At 45.7% G+C, this 20,829-nt stretch overlaps 7 protein-coding genes across 7 annotated transcripts; 5 read left to right on the forward strand and 2 right to left on the reverse strand.

The window, feature by feature from the left end:
• Window positions 1-2,360: 2,360 nt before the first annotated feature.
• Window positions 2,361-2,792, reverse strand: ACHE_20108A (uncharacterized protein; the record flags this gene model as incomplete). Its single annotated transcript, XM_043284373.1, has 1 exon — window positions 2,361-2,792. The coding sequence occupies one exon, from the start codon at window positions 2,790-2,792 to the stop codon at window positions 2,361-2,363; it is 432 nt and encodes a 143-aa protein (XP_043133172.1).
• A 2,826-nt stretch (window positions 2,793-5,618) lies between these two features.
• On the forward strand, window positions 5,619-6,166 carry ACHE_20109S (uncharacterized protein; the record flags this gene model as incomplete). The annotated part of the gene is made up of 2 exons (XM_043284375.1): window positions 5,619-5,994; window positions 6,057-6,166. The coding sequence occupies 2 exons, from the start codon at window positions 5,619-5,621 to the stop codon at window positions 6,164-6,166; spliced, it is 486 nt and encodes a 161-aa protein (XP_043133173.1).
• Window positions 6,167-7,802: 1,636 nt separating this feature from the next.
• On the reverse strand, window positions 7,803-9,146 carry ACHE_20110A (uncharacterized protein; the record flags this gene model as incomplete). Its single annotated transcript, XM_043284376.1, has 5 exons — window positions 7,803-7,837; window positions 7,895-8,135; window positions 8,186-8,505; window positions 8,565-8,902; window positions 8,962-9,146. The coding sequence occupies 5 exons, from the start codon at window positions 9,144-9,146 to the stop codon at window positions 7,803-7,805; spliced, it is 1,119 nt and encodes a 372-aa protein (XP_043133174.1).
• A 799-nt stretch (window positions 9,147-9,945) lies between these two features.
• Window positions 9,946-11,096, forward strand: ACHE_20111S (putative short-chain dehydrogenase; the record flags this gene model as incomplete). Its single annotated transcript, XM_043284377.1, has 4 exons — window positions 9,946-10,482; window positions 10,539-10,725; window positions 10,778-10,891; window positions 10,954-11,096. The coding sequence occupies 4 exons, from the start codon at window positions 9,946-9,948 to the stop codon at window positions 11,094-11,096; spliced, it is 981 nt and encodes a 326-aa protein (XP_043133175.1).
• A 1,726-nt stretch (window positions 11,097-12,822) lies between these two features.
• Window positions 12,823-13,770, forward strand: ACHE_20112S (PLP-dependent cysteine synthase family protein; the record flags this gene model as incomplete). The annotated part of the gene is made up of 1 exon (XM_043284378.1): window positions 12,823-13,770. The coding sequence occupies one exon, from the start codon at window positions 12,823-12,825 to the stop codon at window positions 13,768-13,770; it is 948 nt and encodes a 315-aa protein (XP_043133176.1).
• A 3,788-nt stretch (window positions 13,771-17,558) lies between these two features.
• On the forward strand, window positions 17,559-19,245 carry ACHE_20113S (uncharacterized protein; the record flags this gene model as incomplete). Its single annotated transcript, XM_043284379.1, has 2 exons — window positions 17,559-19,082; window positions 19,138-19,245. 2 exons carry the CDS (start codon window positions 17,559-17,561, stop codon window positions 19,243-19,245), a joined length of 1,632 nt encoding a protein of 543 aa, XP_043133177.1.
• Window positions 19,246-19,955: 710 nt separating this feature from the next.
• Window positions 19,956-20,788, forward strand: efm7 (putative nicotinamide N-methyltransferase Nnt1; the record flags this gene model as incomplete). Its single annotated transcript, XM_043284380.1, has 2 exons — window positions 19,956-20,099; window positions 20,162-20,788. The coding sequence occupies 2 exons, from the start codon at window positions 19,956-19,958 to the stop codon at window positions 20,786-20,788; spliced, it is 771 nt and encodes a 256-aa protein (XP_043133178.1).
• Between the last annotated feature and the right edge of the window lie 41 nt (window positions 20,789-20,829).

Below are 20,829 nucleotides of genomic sequence, written 5' to 3' on the forward strand. Positions count from 1 at the left end.
TAAAGTCTCACTGAGAGACAGACGCTGGAAGTTGAATATAAGTGGAAGATGGCATGAGAAAGCTGGAATAAAGGCAGTGAAGATCTAGATTGACAAATTGTAGATGATTATCTACCTTGGTCACTCAGTTGTCAATAAACAAATGGATACACCTGCTGTAAATACCACCTTGCAATCCTTTGAGGGCACAGTTGCCTTGTAAGCTAAGTAGAATTAGGGTCGATAGACTGTGCCGTAAAGTGAATTTGATCTTATTTCTGGCGTTTACCATTGAGAATCCCCAAATAGAGAAGGAGAGAAAAGTAACGTAATCCACGGCCGTGTTCGTCACACGGCCGAGTGACGAATTTTCGCCTCACCCACTAACGACGCGTCGATACTCTTCATCTTTTCCTACCATATCCTTCAAAATGCCTTTATCCCAAGAAAATCGCATGCAAATGGCTATTTCTGCATATAGAGACAAAAAAATCAAATCAATATTGAAAGCTGCTGAGATATTTGGTGTATCTGAGGCTACTCTTCGCCGTCGACTTAAAGGAAGAAAACCACGCGCAGAAACACGTGCCAGTGGTCATAAATTGACAGCTCTTGAAGAGGAAGTTCTTGTAAAGAGTCTGCTCGATGCAGATAGACGAGGCTTTTCAATTCGGCCTGAATACCTATGTGGAATGGTGCATATTTTACTTCGTGATCGTACACAAGATTCAACTGCAGCCCTTGGAGTTAACTGGGCCTATTCCTTTACCAGACGCCGCCCTGAACTGCGTACAAGATATAATTGAAGAATTACATACCAGCGGGCAAAGCAGGAGGATCCAAAAGTCATCAGACAGTGGTTTGAAACTGTACACAAAGCTATTGAGGAACATGGTATCCATGAGGATGACATCTGGAACTTTGATGAAACTGGCTTTGCGATGGGACTCTGTACAACATCTAAGGTAATTACTGCAGTGGAACGCAGTGAGAGACCTCATACAGTTATTCAGGGGAATCGAGAATGGGTTACAATCATTGAATGTGTCAGTTCCAAAGGGATTGCTACACCGCCAGTGGTTATTTTAAAGGGAAAGGAACATCAGGCTGCTTGGTATCAAGAACCTGCACTCCTTCAAGATAGGAATCGAGACTGGAGGATTGCAAAGAGTGACAATGGCTGGACAACAGACGAGATAGGCCTTCACTGGCTAAAGGAGGTGTTTGAACCATATTCCAAACACCATTCAACTGGTGCAAAGCGGTTGCTTATTCTTGATGGTCATTCTAGCCATCTAAGTGCAGAATCTAATACCTTCTGCAAAAAGAACGCAATTATCTGTCTCTGCATGCCACCTCATACATATCAGCTTCTTCAACCACTTGATGTTGGAGTTTTTGGGCCGCTTAAGCGCGCATACAGCAAACTGGTTGAGTTGATGGTTGTTGGAAATAACCACATTGACAAGGAGAATTCCTGCATCTATATCATTCAGCACGAGAAAAGGTCTTTAATCAACAGAATATCGGCAGCGGATTTGCAGGAGCTGGTCTTAAGCCGCTTGATCAAGACCGGGTTCTTGAAAAGATTACTTTTCAACTTCGCACACCAACACCACCACTTGTTGAAGCTTCAATATCATCTGCTTTTCAAACACCTCAGAATCCTCGCCAGCTTGATCACAAGATCCACAGCTTGCAAAGAAGCCTTAATTCAAGAAATCGCAAGCTTTCCAGCAGCCCAATGTCTCATATCTATCATCTTGAGAAGACTGCACAGATGCAAATGAGTATGAATGTTCTTCTTCATGATCGAATCAAGGTTTTAGAGACCGAGAATGAGCGGGAAACTAGAAAGTAATTCATAAGCGAGCCGTGACAGTAAGATGATTAGATGATTCAATATTGGCGTGGCGATGATAGTAGGAATTGACAATAGAGAAAGAAAATATTTGTCTAAAGCTTTGAAAAGCAATTCTGGCTATCTCTGTCTCGTACGGCCGTGCCTCGTCCTTCTGATGACTATCAATGCCGGCAGCAGGTGCCGGACCATTCAGAACGAAGTATTTCTGTGTTGATCTCTGTCATGAGTTCTCTCAGACATTTTGCAGCAGTGCATACGGAGTACAAGTACAGAATATGATGGATGCATATGTATACAAATTTTAACTATATAGTACTTACTTTGAGTTTTTAGCTAGTGACGTGCATTACTACAATCCATATTAGGAAAGAACTCCATTCAAGCACAGATTGTGGTAGTTATAAGATACAGAAGGTGTTTCAAAACCGCGCGAATGACTCAGCAACTTAACAATAGTTATCGATGATATAACTTGCAGCATCACTGACCATTTCTTTACTGGGCTGTCATCGAATTTCTACCTCATTTGTGTCATTCCTATGAGCCAGGACTCCTTCAGAATCTCGAACTTCGCGGCCATTGATTGATCAGTCACCCCAGTAGCGCCTTTCTCGCAAAAGCAGCGGATGAAGTCATTCGCGATGCTAATTATAGTCGACTGTCGATCTCGGTTAGAAGGCCGCCTCCACTTCTTCAACCAGTGCACACTAGCTCGTTTATTCATAACGTCAACAAGAACATCGGGAAGCGTGTGGATCACAGGATCGATGCGCTCGAATGGCATCCCATAAAATCTCTTGAACACAACTTTCCACCTAGTCACACGTTCTGGTTCGAGGGATGCGAAGAGTCGGATAGTCTTCACATCTGATGGTAGTTTGCCGCCATGCACTAGAGCATTCTGTCCATCTTCAAAGTCAGGATCGCGGTCTTCCGCCCAATCATCCATAGTGGCCGCTCGAACAATAAGGAAATCAGATCCGCTTAGCTCTTCCTGATATCGACTTTGGTTCTCGTGAAGTTGATGTACTTCATCGTGGAGATTTTGCAGCTGTTGTTTTAGCGACAAGCCCAAGGCATTTGCGATTGTTCTTGTCGCTGGGTCCACTTCAGTTACAGTTTCTCGAGAAAGTTCGGCCTTCATTTTGTTGATTGTAGCAGCATCAGGATTCGGATTGACTGCAAGATCCTTAGCCAAGATACCTGACCAATTCTTTAACGGTTAGCGCCTCTGAAAATTGGAGAGGGGTGGGGTATGATATACCTCGTTAACGCCTCTAAAGACCTCTTATTGGGTGGGGGGCTCTCGGGATCTGTGGACGATTTCCGTTTTCTAGGCTTTCCATGAGCGAAATGTGATGGGGCTGCCGATGTTGACGCCATCTTGTATCCTGTCCTTGACTCCTGTTTTTTGGTCGAAATTCTTCTCTTCCTCCTTGCTTCTTCTCTTTTCCCTTATAGGTCTTTCTAAAAATTAGAACTTTTTCTACATAGTACTAATGAACCGTCCACATCTTACTATGGCCGAAAAGGACAAACGCAGACAAGAAAATCTACGCATCAGACCAGCACTTAGCATCCATCCTGCGATAAAAGGAACTTATATGTGGCTAGAAGATATGCAGAATTCCTCACCTACTCACCAATCCCAAGTCATGCCAGCCTAATTGAGTCACTACAGGAACTGCAACATATACCTGTTCGTTAAACTAGTTCTCTCCATATAGACCTCGTTAGTCCGGAATAATCGACTCCCGATTTCCCCTTTGAGCTACGATCCGAGAGACACCGCTTCACCTGGCAACGGCGGCGGTGGAAGTATATTACGTAGGCCTTACCGCCTATAATAATGCCAACCTTTCAAAAGTATTCATCTCTAATGATCATAATGATCATCTCTCATCTCACTACATCCTATTCCCTGCATATTTCTTTCCCGACTGACTGAAATAGTCCTGAATGGAAAAACACACATATCACCTGCCTGTGCGTGTGACATCTAACAAGGCCGTCAGCAACCCCTCTTACAGTATTGTTGGTCAGGCAGGTGCACATCTAATTCCTATATCTCATTGACCGCCACCATCACCAGCTGCGTGCTCAATCCATCCAATCTCTGACAATGTCTCAACGGCGTACTCGCAAATTATGGTGCACTTTATCCAATGATCTTCAGAAGTCATTTCCTATAGATGTTGCCGACCAAGATTATATCGACACTCTCAAAAAGAAGATCTGGGAAACAATCAAGGAAAAGATCAAGGATACTACACCTCACTACATCAATCTCATTCTCTTCAGCCCTATGGTGCAACTCAAGTATGAAGAGGAGTTTAGGATTGATGATGGTGAATCCTTACATCCACGCCGAAAGATTACATCCAATCCACTCTTTCCAGAAAGCAAGGATCCAAATGTTGATATTGTTGTTGTTGTTGGGAAAGGAGGTGCCACTCCACAGAAACGAAAGCGCTCTGAGCCACAAAGCAGTGAGATTTATGTTTTTCCAAAACTACTTCAGGACCATTACTGACATGTTCAATAACTAGTAACTGAAGTTGATAAACTTATATGTCCTCGAGAGCATACAGTGTCCAAGCTTGCGGCCACTTTGGATGATGTGAACATAGTCCATGTGCGCGGAACTCCAGCCAGTGGGAAAACATGTCTCTCTCACCTTCTGAGGGACTACTATCGCAGAGAGGGAAGAAAGACTTTTTTGATCACGAGATGGGAAAATCTCAATCCCATGGATCCTTGGGGCAGTTTTGTCGAGCTTGTCAATAAATGGGATGAAGAACTACAAGGTTCTCCCATCACTAGCTTTACCTCAACTTCATCAGAACCAAAACATGATCCCCTTTGGGTTGTGACATCAAACACTGTGATTCTTGTGGATGAGGCACAGACAACGTACAGCGATGCTGTGCTCTGGAACACAATCCTCAAAGCAAGACAAAAGTCTTTCTGTGCATATAAATTTCGACTATGTCTTTTCTGCTCTTATGGCAGTCCAGGCACAGGTGCAGATCAAACATCCTTCACTCCAGTCAGGCTTTCTGATGAACAACGTATCTCATTGACACCACAGAACCGGCCAGGCTCACCACCTATTGGTCTATTTTTTGACAAAGAAGAATTCAAGGATGTTGTTTCACGGCTACTTATATTTCAATATCCAGAAAGGTTCACTTTTGATGAAGGTGCCCAGGACTACATATTTGCATTATCAAATGGCCATCCAGGAGCGGTGGAATCCATAATCAACGTACTTTACCAGGTACGTGCCAGATATTATTTCAAATATTTTTTAACATTAGTTATCTGAACTTCCCCATGGCGGGGCATGTTGGGATGACTTTATTTGGGCAAAGAAGCTAACAGTTTCAGGTTTATCGCCACAGAATCAAGCATAGACAGATTAAGACCTTGACAGAAGATCATATAATCTGGTTCCTGGAGGATACCGCCACAGTTTTCCAAAAGCTAAGAAATGAGTCAGTTCATCGCTCTTTTCCAGTTATATTAAAAGCTACAAATGGGATCTCAGACACATTGAACAAAATTACAGAAGAAGGAAGTATTCCATTTGATATCAATGATGCAAGCATCAGATTCTGTTATCAGAATGGTTGGATCCACAGGGTACTCTTGGATGATAATGATGAAGTTGCAATTCTGCCATCACACTTACATGAAAAGTAATCCCTGCCACATGCTGTCAATGTTATGTTGTGCTGACCACTTTAGGTATATTCAATATTCAATTGGCAAAATGCCACAGCGCCTGCCTGCCAGATTTGACTCGCTACCAAAATTATGCAAAGAGATCCTCAAGAAATTCTCTATGATGAACCTAAGACACTCAGCTGAGACAGAAGCCCAATACCGACGTGAATTCTATACCGGATTCAGTCATGTAGCAGGACAAGGTGTACCGATAACCAGTGAATGGTCAACATCCAAGGATGGTCGAGTGGATTTCTATATTCCAGAAAGGGAATGGGCGGTTAAATTGTTGAGAGACCATGATAGAGTTGATCAACATATCTCTCAATTCAAGGAGGGCGGAAAGGATCGTCCCTGGCTGAAGGAGGAAATGGTCAAGGATTGGATCATAATCGACTGTGCAACTTCTTTGCCGACCAAAAGTATGTTTTTACTAAGTGTTTAATTTAGTGGCCATGATTTCGTTCCACTAACTATTTGATAGAGTTCTCTGAGCCTAGGCTCTGGCATGCTGTGTTCATCAATGACCATTCTGAATTGCGGCTGTATGACCATCAGCAAGCTCTTACGATGTCTGTGCATCTAAGGAATTGACAAGAAGTAGGGATAAAATGGCTATTACAGTGTTTAGTTGGATCTGTCTTTTATTGTGTTATCTTTGTTAGCTGTAGCTAATTTCCCAGGTATGAAGCAATCAGATGAATTCACCTGGCTTTCCTTTCGTGACGATCCAACGCTTCATTAATCCTACACTTCATCGATGCCCATATCAACAAACGCCGCCGTCCGAGCGAGCAAACCAAGGAGCATTGGCGCAGCCGCCCAGCTCATAAAACCTTTTCTTCTATAGATAGATTTCTCTTCTCTTTCTTCTCTGATTCGATATCTCGTCGCTGGCTACAATAGCTTAGATAGGAATTTAGATAGGAATTCAGTTCGTTAATATCTACTATTCCGAACCTGTGACAGTCATCACCTCAATCGCCTGCGCTCAACTAGTGCTCACCCAACCATCATCACCCTTAAGCGGCAAAGACGAGGGTCGAGGAGGGTCGCGCGACGCTCACCTTGGTCGCGCTGAGTGGGTGATCAGGATGATCGGCCAGAACGCCATTCATCCTTCGCGCTGAGAAGATAATTCAGAAGTTCCCATTGAGCGCCAGACCGAGGGTGTTGATTGTTAAGGCAGTCGACTGACGATTACTGGCCCCTTTGTATCAGAAAATACCGATAGAGGCTACATGCAAGTGCTAAGGAAGTGTCGGTAGTCGGCCACTCAGAGGATTGATGGTCGTCCATCCAGCTTGGTTTTGTAACTCGCCTATCAAGATTTGAATGAAGTCCGTCTTTATGAGCAATCCCCACAGATTCGTTTATTTTTTCTCACTGTTTTCGATCTACCCCTAGGCAGGTCATCAGACTCATCCGACTGTCGATTTGTTTGTATCCAACAGTTGGAGCTGTATCTGGCCCTGGACAATGTCCTGGTTAAAGTTATAATATAGGTAGCTGTAAAGGACTTTCTTGGATTATATTAGTAGGCGCTTGAGTCTCTGTAGCATTAGTACCACTTGTTATATAGATAGCTATGACTTACCTCTCGCGCACTGGGCGAATATTGCTTGTGAGTCCACGCGCGTATCTGATTCGAATCGACTCAGGAGCGACGCTGGCTCCTTCCTGTCAAAGAAGAACTGGAAGATAGTCGTTCCTCATTAAGAGTGTAATGTGTGCCTATTCAGCAAGAAGGGGAGGCGCGGCGGAATTGGCGACCTTCGATCGCTTCTTCCGTGGTGAATATATTATAACTAACTTATACATTCGCCAATTATACGTACCACCCGCATTGACAGCAATTTTTAGATTCATGACCCTGATGAAAGTGCGATTGATGTCTTGGATCCCTATTAAGGTATAATGCTATTACTTTCCGATCAAAGACAGATCAACTGACTCTATTAGATGTCATTCAAAAGACAACTACGTTACACGCTTCAACCGGTCATCTGGTGGCACCGCCGAACTGGGATCAACCACGGTTTCAAGTCATTCCGCTAGCAAACGCTCGCAGAAATCAGGCGCTTGTTTGCTTTGGTTGAAGAAAATGATGCCCCACCAGTTCGCCTGCTGTTTTTCTCGCATCTGGATGCCAGACAAGCATTTCCTTGGCGAGATCCAGAAATGCTTCCCTCTCCTCTCCCTCAAGGAAGGAATTTGTGTCGCCTAGTTTTCAGTCGGGGATCAGGTCTTCATAGAGAAAGCAACCTAGGATGTTTCGTGAGTCTGAGAATAATTCGTCCGAGATAGGAAACCCAGTTTTACCGTTATTGTCAAAGAATGGCCCACAGAAGTACTCCTCCGCAGTCTCGCATACTCTGTCGTCTTCTCGTCTGACAGGTTCCAGCCACGAGTACTCTCGCATGTATTGATACCTTTGTATGACCTCTGGAGGGGGTGGACCGAGTAAGGCTATCATTTCGGCGATGTGTAGTTTAGCATCGTAGCGACCTTGTTGATTATGGATATGCCGAAATAGCTCTTTGCCTTCGATCATATCCCACAACTGGTCTGGCATTAGCGGATGTAACAACTTTGGAGAACAACGGGACGCACCAGAACACCAAGATTCCAAATATCCACAGGCATTTGCCATCCATTACCCAGTATCACCTCTGGCGCCCGATAGTGGTCTGGCTGAATAGGCCAGACGCCCCAGTCGTCGTCTTCGTCGAGTCTGGTTGCCAAGCCAAAGTCGACAAGCTGTGGTATACTTCTCAGACCTTTGAGTGGCCCGAAGTCATTACGGGACTGATACACTGGTCGTCCCGCTGAATCAATCTTGAAAGCCATCGGTTTTTCAAGCTGAGAATCCATGAAATCAGCAAGCACGGTTGGATCCTCGAATGAGACCATGATGTTTTCAAGCTTTAGATCTAGGCAGCCGCCTGGGCTCAGTATCACCGACGGGAAGCAAGGCCGAAGATGAACTTACCCGTATGGACTATCCTGCATTCTTCGTGAAGATAAACAAGTCCCGTAAGAAGAGCACGAATGTATGTTTTAATGACGGGCAGTGGCATCTTTCTATCGTCAAAGCGCCGCTGATACATCGACAATGGCTCCCTCATAGGCCGATACACAAGACACGAATAAGAACCTTCTGGAACTTTAACTTCAAAAGAGTCTATTAATGTTCGGATAAGTGAGCGACCGCGATGTGATGGGTCTGCTGTGGAAATGTGCTCTTCAACCTCGCGCTCATGACCAGCGGAACTCGCATTGTTATTGGCGATTTTCAGTGCCACGACGCCCTCTGGCTCTTCGATATGCCTGTATGTTTGTCAGAGACAGAGAGAGCTTTGAAATTGATAGAAATTATTGAAGGCTACCCTTGCAAATCATGCGCGAGCCATACTGTTGAAGACACGCCCCAGCCAACCTTGGCCAGGGTTTGGTAACGATCGGCGAGTACCTCTCCAGGCTTCGCTGGGTAGAAGTACTTGGAATCGTATACTGGCGAGGTCTCTTCATCGACGAGTATGCCGGGCGGTAAAGGTGGCCCGGGAGAAGGCATGGGAAACGGTTTCTTGCGAAGCAAGGCGGACAAACGAGGAATGGACGACCTTATAGTGTTCATTACGGAGTTACTTGTAAGCTGACGGGAGAATGTGATATCATCAATAGTTGTCGAAGAAGAAGATCATGAAGGAGCCCAGACGGAGTCATGAGACCCACTACTGCAGAAGAATATCCACAAGGACGACTTCTACTAGGCCACACTCACCCTGCTCTGAAAAAACAAGGAGAGCACTCTGCTCGAAAGCCCTGCACATACAGGCGGCCTGGGGCGAGGAAAAGGATTAGAAAGATTAATAGAAGGGGGTGTTGCCTCAGGAACTTATAGGGACAAAAGACCGTATAATAGCTGCCGGCCTCGAGTCCATGAAACATGGTCTGTCATAGCTCTAGGGATCGGTATGGACAATAAACTTGATTGAATAATAATAATAATAATATGATGACATAAGTGTGGGATAGAAAGATCGATCTATGTATATTATATAGAATTATAGATATATAGTGAGGTATATAACGATAGGTAACTTTTAGGAACGCAATTCTGCCGGCCGGACTCAACGGGCCGGACTTAACGGGCTGAACGTGGTTTTCTCCGGGCCGAACACAACCGATCTACACTTGTGTTGTGACCTAATGACCGAGAAGGATCCGTCCTAAGATTTATTATTAACCGTCCACCATCCACCATCCACCGATGCTCTTCTATTGGTTTTGTATAACATTTATTTAGATACTATATATGGCATCAGACTTGCTTTTTCCTCTTTTCTGGCCCACCAATTGATTTGTCGACCATGGCTCCATACGGCGCTGAGACCACGGCCACTCAGCTGGTCAACGACTACGCCGACCTCATCAAAGGCAAAGTTGTTCTGACAACCGGTATCTCTCCGGGTTCTCTAGGCGGGTATTTCGTCCAGGCCATCGCCAAGGCAGGCCCATCATGCCTCATTCTCGCCGCCCGCAACCCAGACAAAGCCCAGCAGACGGCCAACGAGGTCAGCGCTGCACAACCAACCGTCAAGACTCGCATCCTCCAATTGGATCTCGGTTTATTCAAGAATGTCCGTCGGGCGGCGGATGAGGTCAACTCCTGGGATGATGTCCCCGTCATTGACGTGCTGGTCAACAATGCAGGGATCATGGCTCCAGAGTACAAGGCCACTGACGATGGCTTTGAATCCCAGCTGGCGACTAACCATCTCGGCCCTTTTCTGTTCACCAATCTCATTATGGAGAAGATTCTCGCCTCCAAGAGCCCCCGTGTGGTCATGGTGAGCAGCGACGGCCATCGCCTTAATCCCTTCCGGTTTGACGACTACAATTTCGATGTAAGACATGGAGCTTGAACTTCTTTCCAAGCATACTGATTACTAAAATCACTCAGGATGGGAAGAGTTATAACAAATGGTATGCTTATGGTCAGTCAAAAACTGCCAACATGTTGATGTCCATCTCACTCGCGGAAAAGCTTGGCATCAAACACAATCTTCTCGCCTTTAGTCTTCATCCTGGTGTGATCTGGACCAATCTCGCCAACCACTTGGATATGGAAACGGATTTTGATGGATTGCGTAAGTATCAATATACTCATCCACCAATTGAAAATATTACTTACTGGCATAGGTGTCGCCGATAGAACTTTGGGAAACCGTGAAGGCTGGGGAGAATTCAAGGTAAAGACGCTAGATCAAGGTGTGGCGACTCACGTTTATGCAGCGTTTGATCTGGGTCTGAATGGTAAAGTGGATTCCTTCAATCCCTTCTTGACAGACTGGTTAAGAAGCTAAGTATTTGAATAGCCCACAACGGTGCGTATCTGATAGATTCTCGGATCGGTAATCCTATAGCAGACACGATAAAGTCATGGGCAACCAGCAGCCTGGAAGCAAAGAGACTTTGGTCTTTGAGCGAGAAGCTTGTTGGCCAGGAGTTTCCTTACTAGCCGTCCTATGGTGGTGCAAGTCCTAGAATGAACGAAGGTCCAAATGGAGTAGGAACAAGGTTTCCGGGTTTTCAAATGACTATGAATACTTGTCACCTTCGTACCCTACTGTTCACGTACGGGTAGCTTAGTGAGATAGGAAGACATATATGTGTATCACCCATAACGAACGTATACGACCTCGGATGAACTGGCAAAAATCGGCTAGAAAAATGAGACACCGATGACTAGACGATAATTCCTCGTAATACGAAGACTACAAATATTACTCGTATTTAAAATATATAACTAACGCGTGACGGGTATATACTACATAAGTTCACGTTACATGACCAATATTTTATACAGCCAAAACAGGTAAATTATGCAAATCAGGTTCAGTAGAGCCTGATGGAACCGCGATCCGATTCAGGCTCCAGAAAATTGAACCCGAGAACCTCAGGTTCAAGTTCGAGGTTCCGACATTTGGACCCTGAATCGGACCATTTCGAGGCCTAGGGCTGACCGAAAACTGATATCTCACCCAACAACAACATACGCGGATCGGATCGGTCGATCAGTGGAGCAAACTATATAATATTACATGCACTATGTCCCATGGTAAGAAGCAGTACATGTTTAGCCGTAGCTGAAGATCCCACCGCTACTAGCTTTGTGCCATCTGCAAACAAGGAGAAAATTCAACCAATAGATTCTGTCCTCTGTATGCAAAGTCCTCTACAGCGAATGGGTCTGGATGGGACTTTTGTACCATCAAAACCGGATGGAGAGTTAATACGTGGTTTCTTAAAATTAGAGAGCGGTGTATCGAAAGGAGTATTTGGAATTGACAGTGTGCCAGAGGTATAAGAAGGGCTGCTTCATCGCGTTCAGAAGGTACAGAAAAAGCTTGTCTTAGCATTGATTGACAGAAACTCCTTTATTGCATAGATTAATTCTTGTCCAATATCACAATGAAGTTCCTCTCCGTCCTTCTCAGTGCCCTCGCCATCACCACCTCTGCCATGACAGCTCCCGGCACCGACGCCAACGAGGCTGGCCAAGCAGCCTAGGCCAATGACTGGGAGTGGTGTGCTAATGACTTTACAGTATTTCATCTATAGATACCTCGACATATCCAAACTGAATGTCGAATGCTGATTGATGTCTTGATTATAGTGCGATAACTTTTCTGAATACCACGATGGTGGATGCTACAGCCAGCCGGATTGCCGGGCTAAGACGCGAGACGTAAGATTTTTATCCAATGGTATACATTGATACTCTGGGTCTATTTGCTAATGTCAAATAACTAGTTAGTTAGCTATTAATTATTAATCAAGCTTATAAATTATTTATGACCAAGAGAAAGCACGCGAAGAGTTTTTGCTCGAGGAAACCGGGCGAAATTGAATGAGATTCTCGCTAGCTCGGAAAGCTAGCTGGAAACAGTGAAGTGAAAACTACTGTACATGGTTAAGAATGTGGGGCCGAAGTCAAGCAGGTGGACTGCCAATAGATAAAGTTTTCGGAAAACTAACCACATCTGTATTAGAGGCTTTTGGTATTGACCTTTGTTGCGGTTTATAGTAAATCATTGTTCGGTATGAATTGATTCGCTCACCCTCCTTCCTCGTCCCCCAACACCCGAATTCTCCTTGATCTTGTCGTTATTTAATGGGCTGCTTTTGATTCTTTGTCAACTTGTTCGAACAGGCCAGCGCAACACATTCCTGAGTATCCAGCCATGCGCTTCCCTCCGACCTCGGTTCCTACCTCCTTGGAGCTAATCGGCAACACACCGGTAGTACGTCTGCGTCATGTCGTTCCAGATAATTGTGCGCGTGTCTTCCTGTTAATGGAATCCTTCAACCCAACTGGCTCGTATAAGGATCGTATGGCAAAGTCAATGATCAATGAGACCGAGCGTCAGGGACATCTGAGGTCAGGTATGACGGTTGTGGAAGCTACTGGTGGAAGTACAGGTTCCTCACTCTCCTTTGTCTGTGCCGTAAAACGGTATCCATTCCATGTCGTGTCGTCGAATGCATTTTCTGTCGAGAAACTTCGAACTATGACTGCTTTCGGTGCAAATCTTGACCTGATTCACACTCCCACCGGCAAAGTCACTCCAGATCTTATACCCTCTATGATACGTCGCGCAGAAGAAGTCAGTGAGGCCAAGGATTATTACTTCACCAACCAGTTCAAAAACCGGGCAGCTCTTCTTGGATACGAGACCATTGGCCACGAATTAGTCCAGCAGTTTCCAGAGGGAATTGATCTATTCTGCGGTGCTGTTGGCACTGCTGGTATGATGATGGGAGTCGCGCGGGCCCTGAAAGAAAAGTGGCCAGAAACCCATGTTGCCGTTCTTGAACCGGCATCTTCACCTACAATAACCGAAAGCCGTCCTGGAACGCATCATGTTGAAGGTATCGGTATCGGGTACATTCCGCCGCATCTAGATCGTCAGTTATATGATGAAGCACTTCGAATATTGGAACATGACGGGCGAAGCATGTGTTGTCGCCTTGCCAAAGAAGAAGGATTGCTCGTTGGGACATCCACTGGTCTCAACGTAGTGGCCGCGATCAAACTGGCAAAGGAGATAGGACCGGATAGAACTGTCGTCACTGTAGCGGCAGACACGGGACTCAAATATCTGAATGGAAGCTTGTTCGCCAATGGATGACGATAGCACGACATTTTGGCTTTTTAGAAGCAAAAAAGAAGTCTACCTGCGTTATTTCCAATATCAGGCCGTTACATCGCTAATAATAACTGAGTTTATACACAACGCTCGTTATAGTCATCTTCTGTTAGATACAGCTGTTATCAATCTCCAAGGATGACTAGCAACACGTTTTCTAGGGAACTACTCTTTGACGCGAATTTGGATGATGCACCTGAAGCAAGACATTCATTAAATACATTAAGGGGTTTTTATGTAGGTAATTGCGGATCCATCACCATTGACTGGTGATTTTCCACCTTGGATAAGACCCTCTCTGTCTGTACTAATAAAAGGGCTGCTGTCATCTTGCAATAGTCGATAATAAGTTGTAGAATCATGTCCCATTTTTCATTCCCTTTGCTTATCTTTGTCCTGCAAAGAGTTATGTCAAAATTTCAGCCATGACCTCCCGAAATATGCCATATCAATGTAGGCAGATGTCCCCTACAGGCCTTTTAATTCCGTGTATATTTTACTAAAAATCTTCCGATGTGGTTCTTGCGTTCGTGTCATGGTGCAGCCAATAAAATCTATCAATTCTTGTTTCTGCGACACCCTCATAATCTGAAATGTCTAACGCGACGCCTCAATAATCTATATTGTCAGAGAATTCCAGAACCAGCCTCTGGCAAAATCTATTACACTGAGATTGATCATCAGAAGTGTTTTCAAATAACACAAGGCAATAAAAGTTGCTCTTTTATAAATTAGTCATTTATGCTGTAAACAACATATACATAATCGTTTAGCATCCTCACACAGTGGGGTTCGCCTTATTTCTGCTAGCGCTGTCGTAAGGTACTTGGCGTACTAAACTACGTGTAATAATGACAAGGCGGGTAAAACGTGGATTTTATAGATACATGGCTGGTGAGCAATATCAGGCCAAAGAGTAATATAACGGCACAAGTATGGAGATTCTATCGCACCCGCTCAACCTAAATCACTTGTAGTCTCGCCGTGGTCTAATTTACGTGTCTCAATTGTGCACATGGACTGTACCAGCTGACCACTTCCAAAAGGAAAACAAGCTGCATACATGACCCAGAGTTGAGTTGGTCAGGGAGGTCGCGCTGGAAAAGACAATGTGCAAATCCCAAAAGCCATGAGCATCGTGCTACGGACTCCTTAGCTGCAAGGCCGTTTGCTTCCCCCAGAAACTTCAGATGATGGATTATGATCCAGACAGCATGATACATCACTGGTGGCATTATGGAACAGAAGTGAGGCCACACCTCATCATTCGCGCTTTCCATCCCTATACTTTGGAGGGGAAAGTAATGCCAAGCCATATTCTGGGCTAAGAACATCCCCGGAGCTTCTTTTGAATACAGATTCTCACTGTATATTACATCACTGATAAGAATCTGTAAAGGCGGCTGTTGTAAAAAGACGACTGGACTATTATAGTTCGCGGTATTCTGTCTCCCCAAAAGCGGGGCAAATTTGTGAACTGCATCGAACAGAGTGTCTTCTAGCCTTTCCAGATCGAGCAAATGGAACATCACACCTGTCTGGTGAGGCAAAACACGATGCATTTTGAGTTCGAATGGACACATAGGCCTAAGTTAAAAGGAGCGCGTTTCAGTGCTTCACAATCCATGGTATGGTACGTCTGTCATCCAACGCCCAAATGACCCTCCACTCACCACTAAAAACCTTGTAGAGCAAAACAGGAGGTGGCCAGCACCGACCTGACAATTCTGTGAGCCTCTCAAGAGTAAGAGTTGAGCGATTCCTCGGGAATGTGCGGTCCAGCTGCCTATGCCAGTTGGATAAAGGAGTTGATAGTACATCAGCATCATCGATGTACAAACATCCTGCTCACTGGGGGTCTCTTGCCTGCTCGTTGGGCGCTGGAGATAACGGGTTACATTTACGCAGACCTTTATATGCTAGCTTCTTACCTTAGCAGGAGTTCTTTCTTTCTTTCTCTCCCTATCGAATCCTTCCTGTGTATAGCTAGATAATAGCTTTTGGGGACTAGCCCCTTACAAATAGATTCTCCAGTACCACACTCAAATGAGGAATCCTAACTGATTCTCAGGATCATGGATTTCGAAGATACCAATGCAAAAAACATTCAATAATGTTTATATTGAGGTTTTCAAGCCAGTAGTGTGTATTCTTAGGCTCAAGAAGTGTACAGAATCCGGTAAAATGGGTGAGTATCAAGTAATACCACCATAATATAAAATGCACTTTTCAAAATACACTTGCATGATTTTCAAGCCAGTTCTTGTCCATTCTGCAAAGTCTCTTTCTATTTCCCTAAGGGGTCCTCTAACAAGCTGGTTCCAGAATTCAGGCGACCTATTGGTCTGACGCTTGGTTTTGATATCGCGTTTGATACAGTTTCTAGGTTCGTAATAGTTATTTTGATGGTGCCAAAAAAAAGAAAAAGAAAAAAAAGAGGGAGAGAGAGAGAAGAGGAAGAACTATAGAACTTGTGTTTGAAAGGAAGAATGGAATGTACATTGAAATCGATCTTTTGGATGTTTAAATAGCTATTTGTCTGGTGTCACGGGCTCGGAATAGTAGATAATAATAACTGAATTCCTATCTAGACTATTGTAGCCATCGACGAGAATATCGAATCTGGGGAAGAAGGAGAAGAGGGAATCTATCTAGGTGATGGGCGGTCTTCATAAACATCTGTGCGATGAGGCTTAAGCCCTTGTTTGCTCAGATTGCTTGTATGGCCTCGTTTGACATGTTGGCGCTGTTTGTATAGCTTTGAGCCGTCATATCTGGTATCCAAAGCCATGATGGAAGCGCTTCCCAATATGAAACTATAGATAAATGAGGTGTAAATGTTGCTGGTGAGAGTATTTGCGCTTTACCTGTTTAGGAAATTTGCCTGTGGCTGCTTTAAAGCGGCGACGCCAGGACCGAAATGCTACGAAAATGTACCTTACAGGCCACGATGTCTTGTGGCCTTTCCGGTATCACCCCGGGTTACTCTGTACTCCATAACAATATGTCCAACAGTAATTGCTAAATGAGGCATAGCGCACCCAATCACGAAGCCTCGGCTACCATATGCTATATCGTAGCTCCAAGGGATTTGGTGCTGCCAAGTACATATTGGGATGGTGCAAAAGCCTCTGGTGTAATACTAATGCTTCAAGCAATACTCTGGTTATAGTAGGGTGGGTGACCACAAGGAAACCCCGACTGTTGTATTTTTTGTTTTTGCTTTTTGCTCTAACGAGGCGATCTTCTTGGGGGACGTCATTTATACAATTTTGGGGGTGGCTGTGTGCTGCCGAGAGCTTGGCGCACTCTCCATGTATTGACAAGAAAAAGATCTGATAAGGGCTTAAACCATGTGGGCCGACCCGGAAAGAGAGCATGCGACACAGGCCATTTAGTCACTGCTGACAGTGACTTCCAGAACGTGGGATGCCGAGACGCTTATTCTGCAGATCTTGCTGCGTTAAATGCGCCAATTCGATTTACTGGGTTGGTCGGTTCTCGGTACTCCATAGATGTTGCCGGACCTTCTCAAATGCCTGATCACAATGTGTCGGATAAAGGTACTCCGTACGGAGTACAGAGTCTGCAAGAGACAACGGATCGACAGGAACTTACCAATGCCAAGATGAATAGAAGAGAGACTCAACAAGTGGAATCTTGGCCCGGTTCATGGTTGATTGAGATGCGATGGACTAGATAAAGGGGGATATTCTCGCACATTCTCACAATTGCATCCTCATCCTCCTTCATCAGTCACTCGCAAAACCATGCGATTCCGTCAAACAAGCAGCCTCGTGGCCGCGGCCATTGGAGTCATGAGCTCCGCTGCCGCTTTCGAGAACAATGCTTACGACTACATCGTCGTCGGTGGTGGTCCATCTGGTATCATCGCGGCCGAGAGATTCGTTGAAGCCGGTCACAAGGTCTTGCTTCTTGAAAGAGGACCCGGCTCGACCGTTTCCACCGGCGCCAATAACACGCTGCGCTGGGATCACAATCTGACACCAATCGACGTCCCTGGACTGTCCGGAGACATCGCAACCTACGATCTCTGGAACGAATATTTGTGCACCGACACTGCTGGATACGCCTCCTGCGCGCTTGGCGGTGGTGTTTCAATTAACTACATGGTCTTCGTCCACCCTCCAGACCACGACTTTAACGATAAATGGCCTCAGGGATGGAAGTGGGAAGATGTGGCACCGGCGGCGGAAAGATTATACCAGCGGAACCCTGGAAGCACCTTGCCTTCTGCTGATGGCAAGTATTACGACCAGGGACTGTACAATGTCTTCTCGAATTTCTTGGACAATCTTGGCTGGAAATCCGTCGACATGATCGCCCAGCCGAACGAGAAACACCAGGTCTACAGTCACCCGGCATGGAACATCAAGGACCAAATGCGTGCTGGCCCTGTCCGCACTTATCTCCCTCTGATCCAGCACAATGACCGGTTTACCCTGAGCCTCGGCACCAAAGTCATTCGTCTAGTCCGTTCAGGAAGCCAGGTCACCGGAGTCGAAGTCGAGACTGCTTCTGGTCAAACCGAAATCATCACGCTGGCCTGTAATGGCCGTGTTGTTCTTGCTTCAGGAGCTCTCTCCACACCGCGTGTACTTTTCAACTCCGGCATCGGTCCAAAGGCGCAGATTGAAACGGCTCAGAAGTCTGGCGTCACGGTTCCTTCTCAGGAAGAATGGATCGATCTGCCCGTGGGCGTTGGCCTCAAAGATCACAACATCTTTTCCCTCACCGTCAAAACCAACGGAACCTTCGGCTTGCTCGACTCCTCAAGCGTCCTGAACGGAAGTGACGTTGCCAACATCTCTCAATACAAAAAGCACAACGGCGTTCTGACTCAAGGCAAGCATCGCTTGATCTTCCATACTTCTAACGAGGTCGACGGCCAAACCCGCTACTACCAGGGCTCCTGCGCCCCCGACGACGACAGCACCATCAGCCTCAGCGTCTATATGACCCACGGCCTAACCTCATCCGGCATTTTGGGAATCAATGAAAAAGGAAAGACTGTCACGGAGAAGTCGCCGTATATGCAGACCGCCGGAGACCGCAAAGCCGCCAGGATCTTCATCCAACAACTCGTTGACGACCTCACGGCACCTTCCACCGGCTTCAAACTAGAATCGTACACCAATGTCTCTGCAGTTGTCGAGGCGCACAGCCCTGGTGGGCACTACACTGGCACGGCCAGGTTGGGAACGGATGACGGCCGCAACGGTGGATCGGCAGTTGTTGATACTAATGCCAAGGTATATGGCATGGACAATCTGGTAGGTTTATTCCAATGTCCCCGTTTTAATACAATAGCACTAACGCGGACTACAGTACATTGTCGACGCTAGTATTCACCCTGATGTCCCTACCGGTAACACAATGGCCATTACGATGGTCGTCGCTGAGGCAGCAGTTTCTAAAATACTCGCTCAGAACTAGGGTTTTTCACTCGGTTGAACAGTAACTCGTCGTTATCATGCTGCTATGTCTGTTAGGTTGTTTTTTTCTGGATAATCTTCTTTTCAGTGCCATATTTCGATCTAGTAGTATACACTTTTCATATGACACCTTTTTGGCTTTTGTATGTAGTCATTCTTCTTGTCTAATTGAGTTTCTTTGGCGAACTTGGAGTGGGAAACAGGGCATCCCGTCTGCTTAGCCGTACTCGGACATATTGAGCGCAGTTAACAGTTATTTTTGCTTCTTTCTCATTGCCGATTCAAAGGTGGATGCGATCAAGTTTGGTGCAGGTTAGTCTACATATAAATTCCCTCTATACAACGATGCCTAGTAATGAGAACCCTTATTTTTCCTCCTTGGCATGATTGCCGAAAGACTACAAAGCCTTCAGGGACATCACCAAGAAGTACTCCTATTAGTTAGCATAAAATATATATGCTAGTCATATTCTATTCGTAAACTCTGGAGCCGCTTAGAGCGAGGCTGAGCTCCGCATTGCTCGGCCTTGTCAATCACTTCTCACTCACTTTCCTTATATTTTGTACGGAATGCATCTACTTCTGTTCCCCATTTGGGAAAGTCATGTGACGCTCCGCACTAACCTTATCTGGAACCCCCACTATGAATTTAGATCTTATCGAAAGCGGATCTCGTACACTGAATTATACCCAATCCCCAACCCTCACGCAATGGCAGACGAAATCGACGTCGGCGACATCTTTCATGACCCCGAGGGGTACTACCCCCCGGAGAAAGAACCCACCTTCGCAGAGCACCACATGCTCTCGGGCCAAACAGTGCGCGTGCGCCTAGTCGGAAGCCACCCACTCTACGTACGTGCGCCAGTTTAAATTTACACTATCCCTATTCCCATAACTGACTTCTAGAGGTCTAGGGCGATTTACTCTGGAACGCCGGCCGAACGAGCTCGCACTACCTCGAACAACACCGCGATCTGGTGGACAGGAAGAATGTGCTGGAGATCGGTGCTGCGGCAGGCGTGCCCAGCATCGTGAGTGCAATTCTGGGCGCGAAGACAACCGTTATGACGGATTATCCGGATCCGGATCTTGTGGAGAATATGCGGTATAATGCCGAGCTTGCTGCGCCGTCGATCGACTCGAGCAAATCGTCGTTGTATGTCGAGGGGTATAAATGGGGGAATACCGTTGAGCCATTGGTCGCGCACTTGCCCGATAACCAGACGACATTCGATACATTGATTATGGCAGACGTGGTATACAGCCACCGCGAACACCCGAACCTGATCAAGACGATGCAGATGACGCTGAAGAAATCGCCGGAGGCAGTCGCTTTGGTTATTTTTACGCCGTATGAGCCGTGGCTGTTGCCCAAAACGGAGAAGTTTTTCCCGCTGGCGGAGGAGAATGGGTTTACGGTGACAAAGATCTTTCAGAAGCTTATGGATGATGTGCTATTTGAGGATGATCCTGGTGATGAAACGCTGCGGAAAACGGTGTTTGGGTATGAGCTTCGGTGGGCTCCGGAGCGGTTGAATTGATGACTTATGAAACGAGAAGACGACTAAAAGTTTGGTTTATA

This window comes from Aspergillus chevalieri, chromosome 2 (assembly GCF_016861735.1).
Source record: "Aspergillus chevalieri M1 DNA, chromosome 2, nearly complete sequence".
Classification (NCBI taxonomy): Eukaryota; Fungi; Ascomycota; class Eurotiomycetes; order Eurotiales; family Aspergillaceae; genus Aspergillus; species Aspergillus chevalieri.